The sequence below is a fragment of the Carica papaya genome, chromosome 6 (genome assembly GCF_054855325.1).
Source record: "Carica papaya isolate Zhongbai chromosome 6, ASM5485532v1, whole genome shotgun sequence".
Taxonomy (NCBI): domain Eukaryota; kingdom Viridiplantae; phylum Streptophyta; class Magnoliopsida; order Brassicales; family Caricaceae; genus Carica; species Carica papaya.
In genome coordinates this window covers 14,153,189-14,168,812 of record NC_142314.1, presented here as the reverse complement: position 1 = coordinate 14,168,812, position 15,624 = coordinate 14,153,189, and the positions used below count along the sequence as shown (strand labels likewise).

Genomic DNA, 15,624 nt, shown 5'->3' with positions numbered 1-15,624 from the left:
TATAAGAGACAAAACCCCCATAAGACTGATTCCTGCCTGTAATCAATTATTAGTACACAAGGTACTCAAATGGAAAATCTCATTCTCATATCCCATGATTTGAACTAGAGGATCAGAAATAGAATAGCGCAGAGAATTCTCAAGCATCTTCAATCATATATTCCAATAGTCTGACGAGCAAAATGTAAAACTTGTATACATGCTTTATAAATTATCTACACTGCAAAATACAACGTCAAATAACTGCTAATCAGATGATCCTTCCCTCCGTATCCTAATCGATAATCCAATACCGCTAAAGAAGAACAAAAAAAACATACTTCAATTTAATTTGATACAAAAAGATCAACCATATGTGTATGATGACCAATTTCGATTCAAAGTTAGATCAAATGCTTGGAAGTATTGGAAACCTCCAATTTTCATCTCAGAATATCAAATGCATACAAGTCCTCGTAGTTTCAACAACCTGTCAAAACTCTTACTTCACCCAGGTTTGTTGCCGACCATCAGGAATTGCAAACAAGATAACAGGCTTGGAAGGTCTTACAAAGGGAACATCACATCTGAAGTAGCCTTTCCTTTCAAGCTGCAGTATCTCACCCCGTTTCAAGTTTCGCATGTTGGAATCTCCTAGTGCTGCAGTCTCCTTTTTCGTACAAGGGTTCAGCACATCAAGAAAATCCTCCCCTTCTTCAAGCTGCATTCATAATAATCACAGGCACCAAGCAAAATCTTAGTCTACCAACCAGAACCCAATAAAATTTTAAATCACTATGAAATTCGAATATCTTAATTTTAGTATCTTTTGATTTCCTCTTTAATTAGTTTCCCAGTTTCTTTATTACTGTCACTAATGCTTATAGAAAGGCTAGTAAGCCATCAATCAGTAGATGATGATAAATAAAGAATTCTTTATTTAAGGTTTTATTCCCTGTTATTTCTCCAAGTTTGGTACTTCTATTAATGATTCTGCCAAATTCATCCCGTCCAGTTTACTTTTGCCTGTATTCTTCTTCATCTTGACCTCTAACTTTTTCTGGTCTACCACTATTATTATGTTTCTTACTTAAATTTCCTTTTAACTTATCAACTACCATCGCAACAAGTTAAGACCAATATTGCTTGTTACCAAAAAGGTACATGGCTTATCTTATTTTTTGGTCAAATTTCCAACAGTATTCCAAATCTTTGTACACATTTAATAAACAACCAAAAGCTTACAAATTAGACAACTAATAAACTGCAACAATATTTTCAGGAAGCTATTGGATAGTAACTTCTATATTATAGAGCTTATAAGTTCTCTAAAAAAGATTTGCTTAATCAAGAAAAAGACCAAAATAACGCTTTAACAATTTTAAAAATTGTAATATTCCAATGGTTATGGAAGTTTATGGATGTCATGGGAGAAGTTTATGGAAGAAAATCGGTGAGGGAAAGGAAAAGTTTCTAAACTGTATTAGATGGAAGGTGGGAAAGGGTGATAGACTGAATTTCTGGAAAGACAACTGGATGGAAGGGGGAAGCCTCATGAGCCAATTTCCACAGATTTACTCAATTGCCCTGAATAGAGAGGCCAGAATTAGTGACTATCATTATGGGGAGATTGGGGCCGAGGGAGAGTGGCAGGTGGAGATGACTAGAACCTTAATGACTGGGAAGTTGGTGAGTCTGGAAAGCTGCTGTGTATATTATCTCACATCTCACTTAAGGATGAAGGTGATAGGCCAAGATGGACACTTAGAAAAAATGGCTTGTTTACTGTAAAATCTTATAGTACAGGTGACTGTTTCTAAGAACAAATGATGCTGTGTTGTTCCCTCACAAGGAGATTTGGAAGCTAAAACTTCCTTCCAGGGTGTCTTTTTTTATTTGAGAAAGAGAATGCATCCTCGCATTGATAAATTGAGGAGGAGAAAGCTGGTGCCAGTAAATAGCTGTTTTTTTTGTTTGAAGGCGGAAGAGAGGGGCAATCATCTGCTGTTAGTGTCCTACTACTCTTGATCTATGGACCTTAGTGTATAGGTCGTTGGGAATCAAGTGACTTATGGCGGGGATGGTCAGAGATGAGTTTGGGCATGGGGGTTTTTGAGAAGTAGATGTTTATTTGCGGATGTTATCCAGCACACCATTTGGTGAACTGTTTGGAAAGAGAGAAATAGAAGGGCACTTGATGGGGTTGATATTTCTAATGGTTTTGATATCCTAAATAACAGATGGTTTAGGACCCTAGAGTTTTTGTTGATGGGTCATTCAACAGTGGTCATGGAGACCTTTTTGTAATGTTTGTCTCATGATGACTCAGTTGTAAATTGCTTGTAAATGGGTTGCACTCCCTTTTTGTGCCTATAATTATACATTTTACACTTTTTATTTTTTTTCAAAAAATTGTAATCCTGTACAATCTGCCTTACTCCTTTCTGACATTTGGAGCTTATAAGTTATATATTTACTAAATACATAAATAAATTAATACGGCGACCCTACTTGAACGGGATCTGTCCAATAGGATCATACCCTTGTTTCCTTTAGTTATAAAGGGGCAGGGTTCTTTGTCTTGTTGACGAATATTAACCGTGTGATCAGCGTGATTAACGCAAGACGGTTTATCCGTTGGTAGTGTAGAGGATCGTTTTCAGTTGGGTTTCCTGACTGAAATGATCAATAGTTATCTGACAGACTAAATATCTAATATTTATTATTAGCCTCAATAGGGTTTGATATGGAAAGTGGACTTGAAGGTTTTGGAACATCGAAGACAGTCTTTGGAAGAGAATTATTATAAGTAAATGGTTTGATGGTGATGTCCATAACTGTGCGATTGTGGACAAGAGTCCGTTCGGCTTCCGCCTTTGGAAGAGCATTTGGAATTCCAGAAATCTTGTCCTTAACAATTCCAAATGGGTGATTGGGAAAGGGGATAAGATCCGATTCTGTCAGGACACTTGGTGTGGTCAAACGAGTTTTCAAATCCAGTTTCCCCATATTTTTGCCATTGCTAGAGAGAAATCTATGCTCATTGAAAATGCCTATGGGGTTTCTACTCCTCTGACTTGGGATGTGGCTATTATTAGAAACTTGAAAGATTGGGAAGTGGTGGAATATGAAAATAAGCTTTGCCTTCTGTCTACTGTAAAAATTGGCACTGGGTATGATAAATTAAGCTGGAATTTATGCAAGAAAGGTTCCTTTTCTGTTAAGTCTCTGTACAGGTTTTTGGCAGACAGCAATGCTTCTACATCTGTCTTCCCCCATAAAATTATTTAGACCTCTCTTGCCCCACCCAGGATTTCTGTTTTTGCTTGGGAAGCAGCTATGGGTACTATTCTTACACTTGATAACCTCATGAAAAGAGGTTTTGTTCTGGCTAACTGGTGCATTATGTACAAACAGAATGCTGAATCATGTAACCATCTTCTCCTTTGGTACCTTTCACCTATGAGCTTTGGACAATGATTTACAAACTGTTCGACATTTCCTGGATTATCTCTGACTCTGTTAAAAGTGAGCTGCTCGCTTGGGAAGGCATCAAATTGAACAACAGATGGCATAGAGTTATTCCCTTTACAATTCTCTGGATTATTTAGAAGGAAAGAAACTATAGATTTTTGAAAGTAGAGAAACTAATCTTATTTCTATCAAGGATAAGTGGCTGCATCTTTTTGGCTCCATTGTTCTTGAACATAAGCTTGTTTGTTTTGATGATCTTGATTCTATTGTAGATATTCTCACATATCTGTAAATCCTTTTTTGTACATGGGTTACGCCCCCTTGGCGTCTCTTTAATATTATTGAATTATTTTTATCTCAAAATAAATAAATTACTATGGATTATAAGCTTCTGTATTACCCAAATGTTTCGACAAATTAAAAAGAAAAAATGGATCAGGTATCCTTTCCCTTTGTTTGGATCAATTGATATTCTTCAACTCCCATTTCCCTCCAGATGCAGTTATGTCGTTGTTCCTCCAAATTGGGGTTAAAGGCAAGGAAAATTTGTATTATAATTTACAGTTGTAAATACAAAATTTTTTTGGATTCCAGTTGTAAATACAATTACCCAACCCCCAACAAAATTCATCCACCTATTCTCCCTTTATTTCTCTAACCATCTATACTATTCCACCATCTTGTACTACCTTCTTCGTTCAATAAAAAATAAAGAGTGAAATTGATATCTATGACTAATCATATAATTTGCGGTTGTAAATACTACTTTTTTAAAATAAAATTTTCAAATACAATATTACCTCCCATCCTTTCAATTATTCCCTCTTATTTCTTATCTAGTTATTCGTAATATAATTCACAGTTCTAAAATTCAAAATGTAAATGATTGTTATTGATGTAGGACAAATTATGATTATTTAGTCTACTAGGAACGCGAGGAGGAAAACTTAGACCTCTGCGGTTGGAGTTTCTCAGGTATCAGCAAAATTCTTGAGCATTATAATTAAAGGATTGATTGCATTGCACGATCAAAAATTTTAAAAAAAAATCTCAAAGAAGTTTATTAAATAATTGACCTCTTCCTCAAAAATGATATTATATAGGTACTTATAATGCTTCCTAGGAATCCTTTCCAACAAACTAGAACAAGAAAAAAAATGAAAAAGTTACTAAATGTTTAGGTAGGTCAATATTTCATATGCAAGATAATTCTAATTCCTAGCCCATTTAGGAAACCTAAACCAAATCCCTGCCGAAACAACTATAGTTTGGAAATAAAAATAATTAGTGATTGCCATTTATTGGGATCCCCCTTCTCATCTTGAGGGTTTCATTCCCTCTAATCTCTATGGTGTTGGGAAGGTTGGGATGTTAAAATTTTATCGTGCAGGGCCCTCTTTCCTAGTTTATGACCGTTATAATTGAAGAGATTCTTGGAATATACTATAGATTTTCTTTTCTGTGGGCCAAGTCGCATTGGCTTTTAAGAGATTGTTCATTGTCTACTTTGCATAGATATTAGTTGGTTATCCTTTACCATTCTTGGCTGGTCTTCCTCACTTCTTTTTCTGTTTATTTTCGTTAGAAGGTTACTAATACTCTCTGCACTTTAACTCTCCTCTATAAAAAAAAGACTCCACAAATTTTTGTGTGAACAAATAGCACTAGTAAGTCTAAAGGTGACTTTTCTAGGTGAAATGAAGTGAAAGACCAATATAGCATGTCTGCTCAAGTACAGTGCTTTCCATTTTCACTATTTCTATTTTGATTTTATGAGAATAACAATCATAAAACTTCTAGAAAAAAAGCAAGTATGCATTCTAATGACTGAATTTTGAAAATTATGCACTTTCTGATAAAGAACGATAAAGAAATTACCAGTGAGTTGATCAGATTACCTTCTTTTTTGTTATTAAATAGTCAAAATCCATTAATGTGAGGTTAACCAATTCATTTGTTTCAGGAAGCCATGTGAGCTTCAATTTTGTAGTCTTGACAGATCCTTCAAGATGTAAGATCCCAGTCAGCTGGCTGATATTTCCATCCTGGTCCTTGATAATTTCTTTCACAATGGCATTCCCCCAATCCATTAAGGTTATTTCCTCATCTGCTGAGATGGATGCAGCATCAGCTTGGTCTATCCATATGCTCTTTGTGTATGTGGTTGCCTTCTCTCCAGCACCTTCACACTTCTTATGCTTTGGTATGATTCGAACAAATGGTTTATCAGGACCATTAGTTAGAGTTAACAAGACACACTTCTCTGTAATGACAGCTGTATGTCTGGGACACACGGGATCAATAATCTTCTTATTAATAGTCCAAAGTTTGTCCCATTCCATAAGATTCAGATTCTTTGATGCTCCCTGAAACAATAAGAATGAGAAATTAGCCCTCATAAAAGCAGTTGAAAACAAAATTTTACTAAGATGAAAATATGAAGAGATGTGATGCAGTAAACAAACAGAAATATAAAGTGGTTTTAAAGTTTATATTTTTCATTTGAGGGCTCTTCCCTATAAATCTCACAGGCAAAGTGATCATTCCATCCTTTCTTTTTTCCTTTCTTGAGAAAACAGTCTTAACACTTCTATCTCAATTCATGATAGTTCATATGCAACCTAAAAATACTACTGCCACAATCAAGGTACAGAAAGCATGCTTATGCATAGATGTCAAGAAAAAGGTCAAACTTGTAGCAATGTTTATGGCTGACAAATAAATGCCACTTGAACTGTCCAAGAGTAAGAAAATGGCTAGGCCAAGTTTGGATATTGTTATACCTGCTCAAGAATGAATTGTATTAATGCCTCAACTTTCAAACCTCTGCGTACAATCCCTTGGACTGTTGGGAAGCGAGGATCATCCCAACCATCAACTTTTCCGTTTTGAACAAACCAGAGAAGCTTACGCTTACTGAGAAGTGTGTAAACCATATTCAAGCGGCTGAATTCATAAATATATACTTTCTTTACTCTCATATCCTCTTGAATCCTGTGATATTGAGCATTTCGGTCATGATATTCACTAGACCGAAGAGCATGAGTGATCCCTTCCCTGGCATCAACAAATGGACAAGCAAAATCATATGTAGGATACAGCTTGTATTTTGAACCAATCCGATGGTGGGGAACAGGGTTGCAGCGATAATAGACTGGGTCTCGAAGAGATTTGTTTGGGTCTTGCATATCTAACTTCCCACGAACACAGCACTGCAAACCCCTTTCAGATCCCACAATCATTTCCTTCCATAATTTCAAATTCTCCTCTATGCTGCTGTTCCTACACTTCGACTCAATGCCATCCATTCTTTCTTTTTGCATTTGTTCTCGTGGCGTGTCATCAATGTAAGCTTTGCCTTGACGGATTAATTTTTCAGCCATTTCCATCAGCTCAGGAAAGTAGTCTGAAGTGTATGTAACAACCTCATACTTGATACCTAAAGTCTCAATATCTTTCAAGAGATTCTCTACAAACTCATTGCTTTCTTTTGTAGGATTTGTATCATCAAACCGCACAATCAGTTGACCTTGGTAACGCTGAGCAAAATACTGGTTCAATAGTGCTGCTTTGGAATGCCCAATATGAAGAAAACCACTTGGCTCTGGTGCAAATCGCAAACGGACCTTTCCAATTTCAGCATCTGGAAGATCCACCTCAAATGATGGCCGGCTGCCTGTTTTCCCCTTCTCAGAAATACTCCCATGAACACTGAGATTGACATCTTGTTCCTCTTTTGATTTAACAGCAACTGGCTTTCCCAAGCCTTTCTTGCCTACATATTTCGCTAAAATTTCGTTCAAGGAATTGCTATTTTCTGTGTGTATTGAATTGAACCATCGTACCAGATTTGGGTACTTTTTTGATTTCCTCATGCTTTCCCATCTCAGCCCGGTTCCTGTAAGACAATATAAAGTAAACATAAACAACTTATTTTTTGAAATAAAATACAAAGTAAACAACTTGAACATTCACAATAGCATAGCCCCCCTCCTCCACTTCCACAAAGAAAAAGGAAAAGAAATGAAACATTCACAAACCCAGATCCACTTGAAACATTCGTCATGAATATACAGGCCCTGCCAGAAAAAGATAATTTGGAAAATCTTACGCATGGCAAAAGCCAAGGACTTTTGATGCAGAATGGGCAAGCATTAGATTTCCTAAATAAATTAGAAATTATGATTATGTTAAATATTTTAAACGTGATGTTTCAGGTTATTCAAGATCTTTCATTACCTATGAAGAGTTTTATAATTTCACTTATTGATCATATTCAATTATCCAATAATATTTTGAGAGTTTTTCAGTTTTCTGGTTGTTGTATGATGCAATCAAACCATTAAATATGATGCTTAAGACTTCTAAGATATGATACCTAAGAAACCCCTGATAATGGAGTAGGCACACTACCGACCCACATAAAAAATATCGTGCTTTTCTTTTCCTTTATTGTTCTTACTTCAATCTGTAAGCATTTTGTGGGTGATTAACACCAGTATGTGCAAGTATAGTTCAAAGTTGCACATCCACTGAAAGGACATAAATACATATCATAAGTTTCAAGTGCATGCGTAATTAAAAGGTAAGATTCATGTTAGTTACTTGTCATACACATATTCAGGTATTTGATCAATGGCTTCACTTATATTTGAGGAAAGAGGCAAGAGAGGGACCTTGAAGTTAAAGCTGGCTTCCTATTTGAAGGAGGAAATGACGTGGAGGCAGAAATCCAAGGAGAAATGACTTGAGGAGGGTGATCGCAACACAAAGTATTTCCAAACTTTGACTTCTCATAGGCATAGATGCGATTTCATTGAAGAGGTGTGGGTAGATAGTAAGAAAATCTGTGGTAATACTGAGTTGAGGGAGGCTGCCAGAAGCCATTTTTCAATGCTGTATGAGGAGGATCATGTTATTCGGCCCAAATTGGACGGTTTACCTTTTAGCAGCATTTCTGAAGGGCGCAGGCAGTTGTTGGAAGCTGAATTCACTGCAGATTAAGTGTTGAAAGGTCTGAAATCATGCAATGGCAACAAAGCACCAAGGCCCAATGGCTTCAACATGAAATTTCTCCAAACCTTTTGGTATTAAATGAATGAAGACATCATGGGCATCTTTAAAGATTTGCACTCTTCAGGTAAATTTGTTAAATGCATAAACACCACTTTCATCACCACATCACTAAAAGAAGTGGTGTTAATGTAAAACTTTAGGCCAATTAGTTTGGTGGGTTGCATATACAAATTTATTTCCAAGGTGTTGACTAGAAAGATTATCTAAGGTGCTTGGTGAGGTAATAGGAGAATGTCAACATGCATTTGTTGAAAGAAAACAGATCCTTAATGTTAAAATGGCTACCAATGAGACTGTAGATGATTTATTGACTGATAAAAAGGAGGATTTGGTTTGTAAACTCTACATGGAGAAAGTCTATGACTATTAAATTGGAATTTTGTTGAGTGTATGCAAAAGAGAATGGGCTTTGGGCTGAAATGGAGAGATCGAATGAAATCATGTATCACAACTACTTCTTTTGTTGCTTTAATAAATGGAGGTCCTTCCAACTTCTTCAATGCTTCAAGAGGCTTAAGACAAGGGGGTCCTTTATCTCCTCTGCTATTTATCATGGTTATGGAAGCTCTCAATGGGTTGTTAGGCAAGGCAAAAGATCTTCAGTTGATGAGGGAAGTCTCGGTGGGTAGAATGGAGCATGATGACACGTTAGTTTTCTGTCAACCAGATTTGAGGAATTTATTACATTTGTGATGTGTATTATTGTGCTTCCAAGCTGTTTGTGGTCTCAAAATAAATCTAGATAAATCAGAATTTTGTTCATATTAGGGATAGTTGGCTACATACTTTCGGCTTTTTTATTTTGGATCATGACATTAAAGGATTAGATAAATTTGGGTATCTTATCGACCATTTGATTGACTTGTAAATCCATAATATGTATACAGGCGGTACCCCTTTGGTACAATTGTTAATATTATTCTTACACTCTTTTATTTAAAAATAAATAAATTTGAACTAGCCAGAATAGGAGGCAGCGGTGATGCGGCGTCTTATGCTAAAATTCTAGGATGTAACGAGATCAAGCTCCCTTTTAAATATCTTGGGGTTCCATTGAGTGAAAAATATAAGAAGCAAATTACATGGGAACCAATGATCGACTTTTTTGAAAAAAAGCTTACAGGCTGAAAGAGAAATTTCCTTCCTAAAGGGGGTAGATATACCTTAATTAAAAATACATTGACTAATCTCCCAATATATTACATTTCTACTATTACAATTCCTGTGAAGGTGGCTAAGAAGTTGGAAGCCAACCAATGTAGATTCCTTTTGGGGGATGATGAAGGAGATCAAAAATACCATTTGCTGAATGTGATGACATCAAAAAACCATTCAACCATGGGGAACTTGGTATTAGATCCATGGTAAAAATGAATGAAGCCCTTCAAGGAAGATGGCTATGGAGATATTTTAGGTGAAGAAGGCAGATCATGGAGAAAGATTGTGGAATCGTGGTGGGGAGAGTACATGGCAAATAGCGGTGGTAACAGAATCTATAACCCTCACGGGAGAGGGTTGTGGGGTAAAATAATGATGCAATGGTCTTGCTTCCAGCAGTGCATTAAGTGAAAATTTGGCAGAGGCAACAAGATCAAATTTTTGGAGAATGAATGGATTGGTGAGGGCTACCTGATGAGAAGATTTCCCAGAATTTTTGGTATTGCCCAATCTAAAAATATGGTAGTTGAGGGGGCTTACCGGTTATCAAATGAGAATGTTGCTTGGTTGATAAATGTTAATCCGAACTTGAATGATTGGGAGATCAGTGAACACGAAGAGTTGCTGCAGCTACTTAAAACAAAGCAAGTTTCGACTATTAATGATCAGATTTTGTGGAAAATTGGAAAAGAAAGGTAAATTTTCTGTCAGTTTGTACTACAGTTATCTGGTACTACTCGATTTGTGCGTGTCATCCTTGCACAGGGACAGTTATCTAGTACCACAGTTATCTGAGTAATAGGGGTGCCGTTGTTAGGTGGGATTTTCCGGCTAAAAAGCAATTATGGAAGGCCAAGCAAATATCATCTTTTGCTGTGGTGTCCTAATGCCTACAGCATTTGGTGTATGATATATGATCTTTTAGAGATTGATTGGGTTATTGTTGGGTCGGTTAAGGCTTGGGATGGCTTATTTGTAAAAAGAAGTATAGCAAATCTAATCTCTTTTGACTGTTTTTTGGGTTCTTTGAAAAGAGAAAAATGGTAGAGCTACGGGTAGTGTTGAAAGTAGTATTTATAGATTAAAAGATAGGTGGATTCACTTTATTAGGTATATTATTTTGTTAAGTTATGACATTATTAGTGATGTAAATTTTGAGAATGTCATAGATACACTAATATTATTGTAAATCTTTTGTACATGGGCGGTATCCCCCATTTTGGTGCCTTGTCAATATATAGTTCACACTTTTTTATCTCAAAAAGAAATGTATTTGAGGTTGTTAACAGTGAAACTGTATGGAAGCTTAGCAAATTAAGAAATCTAAATAATTCTAGATATGGGTGTCTATGATTGAGGTTGATAAGTACTTCCTATAGGTTAGTGCAAAATTGTAAAGGGACGAAATCAAACCAAAATAAGTTCAATCCGGAGCAGAGTTAATCCCCTGCACAAGGGGAGGCTCCAACTATCTTCAAGAAGCATCATGCACCTATTACCCAATCTTAATATTATTTTAGTGTGGTGCTTTAACAATTTCAAGATACATGTACTCTTATAATTCCTTTTGTTACCCTAGGTTTCATAAGCTACCTTTGGCATACTTTGTGGAGAATGTTGGACACTCAGCTCAAAATATTCTATGCCCCTCCATCCACAAATTAATAAACAAATTAAAATGTCGCATACTTTCATTCCATATATGCATCATTAGTTTTAGGTGCACATACCATTAAGAGGTTTCATACATATTATCATACATATATCACTAATTTTTTAACATAAATATATCATTAATGGGCATCCTAGTTCATATATTTGATCAATGGTCTCATTCATACATAAAGTTGATTAATGGTGATATTATATGAAATATACAGCAAGTAAAGAAATCTAAATACTTTCTAAATTTAGCCACCTATTATTGAGGTTGAGAAGTATCTCGTTCCTATAGGTTAACACAAAAATGTAAAGAAACAGAAGCAAACCAAGCTAAGTTGAATCTTAAAGATAGAATTATTAAATCTCTTTCAGAGTGGGAGGTTTATGTACATTTAAAAGCATCATTACATCTCTTAGCCAGTTTTGGATATTTTTTCATTATGATTTTCGGAAAAATTTGAATGTTGAAATAATTAGGAAAAGTGAGTCAAAACTCTACCGGCAAGGATTGACCAGATTGCTATATCTGCAATGGATAAATAATAACCAACCAAAAATGTACGAGTCCCTAGGAACTTGTCCACATAGTTGCATGCGTTCTCAAATTCTGAACCAGATGTAAAGGTGGGTGCATACTCCAGCCATTCATCAATCTGAAAAGGGTGGATAAAGCATGACTAAATTTCGAAGACATATGTTTGGTTGTTGATTTGTTAAAACCAGAAAGGATTTTACCTGGCCAGACTCATAGTAATTTATGCCATACAAATGGGGAATGGTGGCAAGCCGACCAATATAGCGAAGAAGTACATATGCACCGTGCAATTTCCGCCTAACATTAAGGTTTTGTAAAAAAGTGAATATGCAACATCTTTTTTGAGTAACCAAAACAAAAAGTAAAATAAATTATGACAAAAAGTACCCATCAGAGAAGATCAAGGTAGGTACGGCAGCGGTGGTTTCAGTTAGCAGAGAAATTCCTGCAAGTTTGAATGCTACGATGACCGAGAGAGGAGGGGCATCAGCTGGAAAAGATAAGTGCTTGATGGTGTCCATCTTTGCCACCTGCACCACCGGTCAAAATAAGTTGTGACATTATTAGAATAAAAAAATGAAACCTACAGACAACCTAAAAATAAGTTGAGTTCAAAAACAGAAAAACTCAAGACTAAAAGAGAGTACAATTACAAAACATAGACAACATGCAAAGCTCAACGCCAAAATCTAGCAAATAGAAAACAAGCACACACTTATGCAGCACGCAATTGCAACCAGAAACGATACCAGACTTTACATCCTTCACAATACCAAACAAACAAAAAACAGCAGAAAAAAAGCAAAGCAAATCTGGAAATGCTACACATGCAGGTAAATTGTAAATAAATAACGTGGCAAAGTAGAAACATAATATCAACAAAATGAAGCAAGGAAATCTGGCTCAAAGAAAGCAGCAAGCATATGATATATGAATGCCTCAGATCCGAACCAACTTCTGCTTAATCACGGAAAGACCAAAGAAACTTATTTTTTCGATAAGTTCAAGAAAATTAGAGCTAGATGGAGTAAGAATGAAAGGTTTTCTTCTTTGCAGCTTGGCCAGCTAACTAAAAGAGCAAATTTAAACAAGAAATCACAGAGAGATGTGGAGATAGAATTGGAAGAAAAAGAATGGAAGAGAAAGGAGAAGTATTTACATGCCTTATCTGGCTGATGCGAGGTCAAGGGGGCAGGTATGCAAACCCCAACACCCACCACATAAAAAAGAAACTTTTTAGCCCCATAACTGACTGGGTCTATATCTAAATGATAGATATAAAAATTTTACAGTTGTCACTGATCTTATTAGAAGCAGGATCAGCCAGTACATAAAACATACTACTGGTCCACTTTCTAGAGATTCTAGGTTGCGAGTGATATGAGGTAGAAAAGTGAGACACCTACCATGTGGTGTATCCTATGATTAGCATGCCTAATTTTTTCATTCATATTTTTTTAATAATGGTGATGTATGTCATATGACCATTCACCCATAATTCACTAGTCCTATAATTTACAAACCAAAGGAGATAGGGGTTTCAAGTGCATCAAAAAGGACAAATAAACTAGAAAAGCTAAAAATAAAATAAAATGAATAAAAAATACAATCACAACAAAATTAATTAACATCCCTAAATGCTCCTTTTCTTCAAGAGGTCTACATCATTTCCCAAGTCACAATAGGAGAGAGTTTTGTTCATGATTCCTGGATTTTGGTCTTTGTTGTTCTTTTTCATTATATTATTCTTTTTCTCTTTTATGATTGATTTAATTAAAGAATAATGCTTGAAAAACTTTTACACAAATAAAACATGCCATGCCCATCTGCAATTTCCATGTTGATGTATAATTTAGGCATATAAACTAGATATGATCGTCCTCAGCACATTTCTACCAAACACGCACCGTGAACAAAGTCTTAAGAAAAATGATGCTAGTAAGTACGTATATCCTCAAACAGCATCTTTATACACTAATCACGTCCAACAACAGATAACCATTAACTAAACATCAAACAGAGGTCGTAAACATTCCCAAAAATAAGTAACCACTAAACTAAACATCAAACAGTCACAAACATAGAGAAACCTAAATGATTCTTTACAGGGCTTAGTTTAAAATGTAAAACTAAAAGGGTAGTCAAACATCAAACAGTGATTAAATCAGCCTAACACCATTTTGAGTTGTGTGAAACATGCAGAGATCTCAGATTTCAGTATACTATGCATATCAATTCGATGTAAGTAACAAAGGCTTCATGCTAAAGCATCCCATTTAATAGATCAAGGCATCACAAAATTGTATAATAAATTCATTTTATTTCAACCAGAAAACTCACATGCTTTAGTTCATTACCAAACCAAAGAGATGAAATTGATGCAGGTAACATTCACAATCTACAACCTAATCGGTAGAAATCACAAGAAAATATACCAGTTTCCGTACGGCGGTGAAGAACTCGAAAGTGAGAAATCAGTGAAGATTTCTCTTGCTGCGGCGCTTGGAATGAAGAGTGCTGCTACCTCACAGCTGCAAGAAATCAAAAGGGAAAACACAAAAAAGCAAGGGAATAAGGAAACCCTAGTGTACGGTCAGCGCAACCGGAAGCAGAGGGGTCAGGCTGCTTGGGGAAGAAGAAGAGGTTATATAGCCGTTCTGTCCCGAGCTCACGTGGGCCCAATGCACCGAATCACTAATTTAAGTGAAATGGTGCGTTTTGGGTTCCTGGGTTACGGGCCGATAGCATTTCTTGTCCAACCTTTTTATATTTATTGAATTTATTTATTTTTTTGTATTATATTTTTATCATATATTCTTAAAATTTATAAGATGTTATTAACACGAATTCACTCTGCAACTTTTTATTTCCACATATATGATATATATATATATATATACATCAGTCAATTTGTTATGCATTTAAATTCCGTAATTCTATTATTATTTTTATTTTTAAATATCTTTATATAAATATTCTTCTACTAATTAATTTTTTAAATTATGTAAAATCTTACATTTTTGTTATTATTGAGCATGATGTTTTATGATAAATTTTACCAAATAGAATTTTTTGAACCTTAAATTACTAACAAAATTATTGGTAATGGACAATTGATGTTGAATATCACGTGTCCTAATAAACACTACTCAAGGCACTAAATTTATTATAAATTGATTATAAAAAAAAAATTTAATATTATAAATTAAGAAATGAAGTCCTTTGGGTCGATTACGGTAAGTAATAGACAAGGTTTCGTTTTTTTCTGGTAAGTAAACCCTAATGTTTTGCTTCAACTACGTTTTACTTTTCACTTAATCTTTTTACCCAATTTGACTCGTTTAAAGAAACATGCATAATTTATTTCCCTCAGTATGACTGTTCCTCTTGTCATTTTAAACAAGTTCTTCATTCCATCCAAATGCACTGGATATGAGGTTGGCGGTGAAACAGAGACTAGGGGAGTTGAGATTTCAGAAAGAGAGGATGATGATCTTAGTGATACAGGGGTATTCTTTACATTTGCAGTTATAAATAATTACTTTTTAAAATTAAAAAATACATCAAAATAAGTGGAAATTGATACAAGTGTAAAATACATACTAACTGCTTAAAGATACAAGACTTAACTTGGAATCAATAGTTAAAATACGGCATGAAACCCATTAACCAAGAGTCTTATCTCTACTATCAAAGGATAATCTTTCCAAAAATCCTGTGAGAAAATCAATAAATAACAT

The 15,624-nt window shown here is 35.3% G+C and overlaps 1 protein-coding gene and 1 pseudogene across 1 annotated transcript; one reads left to right on the top strand and one right to left on the bottom strand.

The window, feature by feature from the left end:
* Positions 1 to 136: 136 nt before the first annotated feature.
* On the bottom strand, positions 137 to 14,518 carry LOC110826303 (Glutamyl/glutaminyl-tRNA synthetase, class Ic). Its single transcript, XM_022056918.2, has 7 exons — positions 14,320 to 14,518; positions 12,272 to 12,414; positions 12,085 to 12,181; positions 11,849 to 12,002; positions 6,237 to 7,351; positions 5,352 to 5,819; positions 137 to 700 (listed from the first exon to the last, which is right to left on the bottom strand). Exons 2-7 carry the CDS (start codon positions 12,403 to 12,405, stop codon positions 482 to 484), a joined length of 2,187 nt encoding a protein of 728 aa, XP_021912610.2. The 5' UTR covers positions 12,406 to 12,414; positions 14,320 to 14,518; the 3' UTR covers positions 137 to 481.
* LOC148253321 (small nucleolar RNA U3) lies at positions 2,481 to 2,685 on the top strand (annotated as a pseudogene).
* Positions 14,519 to 15,624: the final 1,106 nt, after the last annotated feature.

Coding starts and splice junctions, on each gene's coding strand:
- LOC110826303 (XM_022056918.2), bottom strand. CDS start 12,405: ATGGACACCATCAAGCACTTATCTTTTCCAGCTGATGCCCCTCCTCTC. Junction 7,352..11,848: donor AATCTGGTCAATCCTTGCCG/GTAGAGTTTTGA, acceptor ATTGTCTTACAG/GAACCGGGCTGAGATGGGAA. Junction 701..5,351: donor ATTTAATAACAAAAAAGAAG/GTAATCTGATCA, acceptor TTATGAATGCAG/CTTGAAGAAGGGGAGGATTT.